At 40.3% G+C, this 4,235-nt stretch overlaps 1 protein-coding gene across 1 annotated transcript; it reads right to left on the reverse strand.

The window, feature by feature from the left end:
* Positions 1 to 1,698: 1,698 nt before the first annotated feature.
* Positions 1,699 to 2,274, reverse strand: LOC145130061 (uncharacterized). Its single transcript, XM_079064909.1, has one exon. The coding sequence runs from the start codon at positions 2,272 to 2,274 to the stop codon at positions 1,699 to 1,701; it is 576 nt and encodes a 191-aa protein (XP_078921035.1).
* Positions 2,275 to 4,235: the final 1,961 nt, after the last annotated feature.

A 4,235-nucleotide genomic window follows, 5' to 3' on the forward strand; every position in this document is an offset into this window, starting at 1 on the left:
GATGTTAAATTCTTGCAAGAGGAGTACCCATCGAATCAATCTTGGCTTAGCATCCTGCTTAGCAAATAAATACTTAAGAGCATAATGGTCAGTAAAAAACAATAGTTTTAGACAACACTAAATAAGGGCAGAATTTATCAAATGCGTAAACAACGGTCAAAAGTTCTTTTCCAGTGGTGTTGTAGTTTTCTGTCGGGTTTAGTGTTTTTCTTGCATAATATATGGGTTGAAAGTGCTTATCAAGCCTTTGTCCAAGGACTGCTCCTACAGCAAAATCATTAGCATCGCACATGAGCTTAAATGGGAGGTTCCATTTCGAGGCAATCATGAACGGAATATTTGTTAATTTTTCTTTTAATATTTCAAATCTTCAAGACATTCCTTTGAAAAATTGAATGTGGTGTCGTTTAAACGAAGTTGAGTTAATGGCCTAGTTATTTTTGAAAAATCTTTTATGAACCGGTGGTAAAATCCTACATGGCCGAGAAAATTTCTAACCCCTTTCATGTTTGTTGGAGGTGATAATTTAGCTATGGCGTCGACCTTTGGACGGTCTACTTCTATCCCTGATTTGGAAACTTTATGGCCCAATACAATTCCTTCTTTTAGCATGAAATGACAGTTCTCCCAATTTAGGACCAAGTTGGTCTTTTCACACCTAGCAAGCATCAAGTCGAGGTTAGATAAACAATCATCAAAATAAGACCCAAAAATAGAAAAAACGTCCATGAAGACTTCCATGAACTTCTCAACCGTGTCATGGAAGATGGCCATCATGCATCTTTGGAAGGTGGCAGGTGCGTTGCATAATCTAAATGATATTCGACGAGAAGAAAAGGTCCCACTAGGGCAAGTGAATGTGGTTTTTTCTTGGTCTTGAGGATCAATAGGAATCTGAAAATATCCTGAAAAACCATCTAGAAAATAGTAATAAAGGTGACCGGATAATCTTTCGAGGATTTGATCAATAAAGGGCAAAGGAAAGTGGTCTTTGCAAATGGCATCGTTTAACTTGCGATAATCGATGCACACTTACCAACTCGTTATCATTCTTGTAGGAATAAGCTCGTTCTCTTCGTTTGTCACCACCGGCATACCTCCTTTCTTGGGTACCACGTGCTCCAGACTTACCCATTGGATATCCGAGATCGAGTAAATAATTTCGGCATCCAAAAGCTTAATGACCTCCTTCTTGACTACTTCTTGCATGTTCGAGTTTAATCTTCTTTAACGTTGCACCACTGGTTTAGCTCCTTCTTCCAAATTAATATTATGTGAATAATATGAGGGGCTAATTCCCTTAATATCTGTGATCTTCCAAGCAATAGCGTTTTTGCGTTTCTTGAGTACTCCAACTAAGCTTTCCTTCTCCTTTGGTGTGAGATCGGCTGCTATAACGACTAGCTTTTGCTCATTTTCTTCTAAGAATGCATACTCAATATGTTCAGGCAAAACTTCAATTCGATTTTTTTCTTTTTGTTTAGTAGCCACTACGTGGGCATCTTTCCACGTCGTGGTGTCGCAATTCTGCTCGTCAGATCGAACGAAATTGGATTGCCATGGCGTGGTGATGTTATTACCACATCGTGGTGGGTCTTTAATGGCCTTTTTCAGTTCATTGTACTCACTTTCTTCTAGTAGCTTCTCCAGTTCTTGCAAATCATGTGCAACATCAAAATCTCCTTCTTGTAGAACCATTTATCCTTCAGCTTCATTCTCTTTCCAACCCTCTAATTCTTTTTCCAAAATTTCATCGAAAACATCTACCGAAAAAGCCATGTCATCACTTATTATTGAATGTTTTATCTCTCTATTAACCCTATAAGTTACGGTTTCTTCTCCAAATCGAAGAGTGAGTTTGGACTTTCTTATGTCCACCAAAGCTCGGGCGGTGCTCAAAAAGGGCCTTCCAAGAATAAATGGCACTTGGTCGTCTTCCTCTATATCTAGAACGATGAAATATGCAGGAAAAAAAAACTTGTCAATTTTACCTAATAAATCTTCACAAATCCCTCTTGGAAAGGTCATCGTTTTGTTTGCTAAGTGAATGACCATGTGAATTGGTCTTGGTTCCGGGAGATCAAGCTTCTTGAAAAATGAATATGGTATTAAGTTAACACTTGCCCCCGAATGGGCTAGAGCGTAGCTTGTGGCTAAATTTCTGAATTGGCATGCAAGTGTTAAACTCCCTGGATCACCCATCTTCTTTGGCAACATGTTTAACATGGCGGCAGAGCAGGTTTCGTTCAATACAACTTTAAACACCTCCCCCATCTTCTTTCGGTTTGTTAGAAGATCCTTTAGAAACTTTGCATATTTTGGAATTTGAGACAAGGCTTCAATGAATGAGATATTGATTTGAAGGGATTTAATGTGCTCTAGGAACTTTTGGTAGTCTTCGACCTGTCTGTCATGCTTTGCTCAGCTTAAAAATGGTAGCGGTGGATAGTATGGCTTAACGAGTTCTTTATATTTATCTTCGGACGATTGCCACGTCGTGGTGTCTTTACCACGTCGTGGTGACTGATCAGTGGCTTTTTCTTGACTTGCCTCTTACTCTACCAACACGACATCCAGCTTATTGTTAGTCATAGGAGTCAAATGGGTAACAATTTTTCCACTTCTAGTCATTATGGCCTGGATGTGGGCTCCTCTTGGGTTTTATTTGGTGTTTCCTGGTAGTGTGCCCGGTAATCTTTCGTTGAATTGCTTCGAGAGTTGCCCAATTTGTTTTTTGATATTCTTGTTTGCAGCTTGCAGATTTCTGAGTACTACTTCGGTATTGTCATGTCTCTTTTCTGCTGCGGCAGCAAAGCGAGCACGCATTGCTTCGAAACCGGGTTTCTTCTCGGGAGCCGGTTCCTGTTTTTAATAGAAGCCTCTTCCTTTTTGTTCATATTTGTCTTCTTTGGATTTCTTGTATTCATCATAAGGTAACCACTTATTTTTGGGCTTTCTCCAGTCTTCGTCATAACGATCACCGCTCGAATAGCAAGCTTGGGCCTTTCGGTTTCCATTTTCATCTAGATCACAATCTTTGGTTAAATTCTGTAACATCCCCACTCCTAAGTATAATATTAAATTATATTATATTCATTTTTTCAAGGCAACTCGATGAGTTGGAGGCCCCAACTCGCCGAGTAGAGATGGAGATACCCACATGATTTTTAGAGCCTACTCGACGAGTTGGAGGACCCCAACTTGACGAGTAGGAGCTGAGTGTGAAAATCCTAATTTTCAGGGTTTGTGCCCTATTTAATAGACCTTAAGCCTTTCATTCCACCTCCCTTATCACTTAGCACCCTGATACAAACCCTAAATGAGCTGGTGTCATCTATGTGTGTGTGTGAGAGAGAGAGAGAGGCTAAAAGTGTGTGATTTGGTGCATTCTTGGAAGGAGATAGAAGAGAAAAAGGCTTGAAACGAGAAGAAACCCTTGGATCCAGTGTTCTTTCAGTGTTAGCTGCTATCTGGAGGTAAAAATCTATCACCTTGATCATTGTTTGGTTAGATCTCTTCACTAGGGAGTTTGTGGTCATTTCCATCTTTAAGTCGTTTGAGCATGACATGAGGTTAAAACTTCAGATCTAGATAGTATGAGATCCATTGGGCCTAATGATTCAAGCTTTATCAAGCTATTAGCCAAGTTTCATACATTAAACCCTCAATAGCGCTTTGTTTTGGCATTTTGAGCCCTAGGTTCCAAGCATGGACGTAAAGCTTGCAGCTTTACATGATACTTCAGCCTTGGAAGGCTAGATCTAGAGTATGGGGCCTTAGTTCTGCTTAAAATCGTCTGAATAAGAAAATGGCCTGAAGGAACTCGACGAGTTGATGAGCCAACTCGACGAGTCGGTTAGGGTTTTCCCCTATAGTCTGGACACGTGCAAACTCGACAAGTTGATGAGACAACTCGACGAGTTGAGTTGGAGTTTTCCCAATTTTCTGAGAACAGGAGGAACTCGACGAGTCGCATAGATGCACTCGACGAGTTGGGTCAACATGAACTGTTGACTCGTGTGTTGACTTCCGTTGACGTTTAGGGTTTGGTCAAATTATGGATATGGAGACCATTGAGGGGTAAAATGGTCTTTCACCCTTTCCAGGAGTTAGAAAGGGATTAGCTTAACATTTTTAGTGTGGTTGTGATAAAGTGTTAATTAGAGATGATTGTGACATGTAGGCGGAGTCTACACCGATCGTGGAGTACGAGACATACTTGATTTGCTTAAGAG

This window comes from Lactuca virosa, chromosome 8 (assembly GCF_052849685.1).
Source record: "Lactuca virosa cultivar CGN04683 chromosome 8, Lactuca_virosa_CGN04683_v6, whole genome shotgun sequence".
NCBI classification, from domain to species: Eukaryota; Viridiplantae; Streptophyta; class Magnoliopsida; order Asterales; family Asteraceae; genus Lactuca; species Lactuca virosa.

Excerpts from the sequence above, each read along its gene's own strand:
- LOC145130061 (XM_079064909.1), bottom strand. The coding sequence starts at position 2,274 with ATGGGGGAGGTGTTTAAAGTTGTATTGAACGAAACCTGCTCTGCCGCC.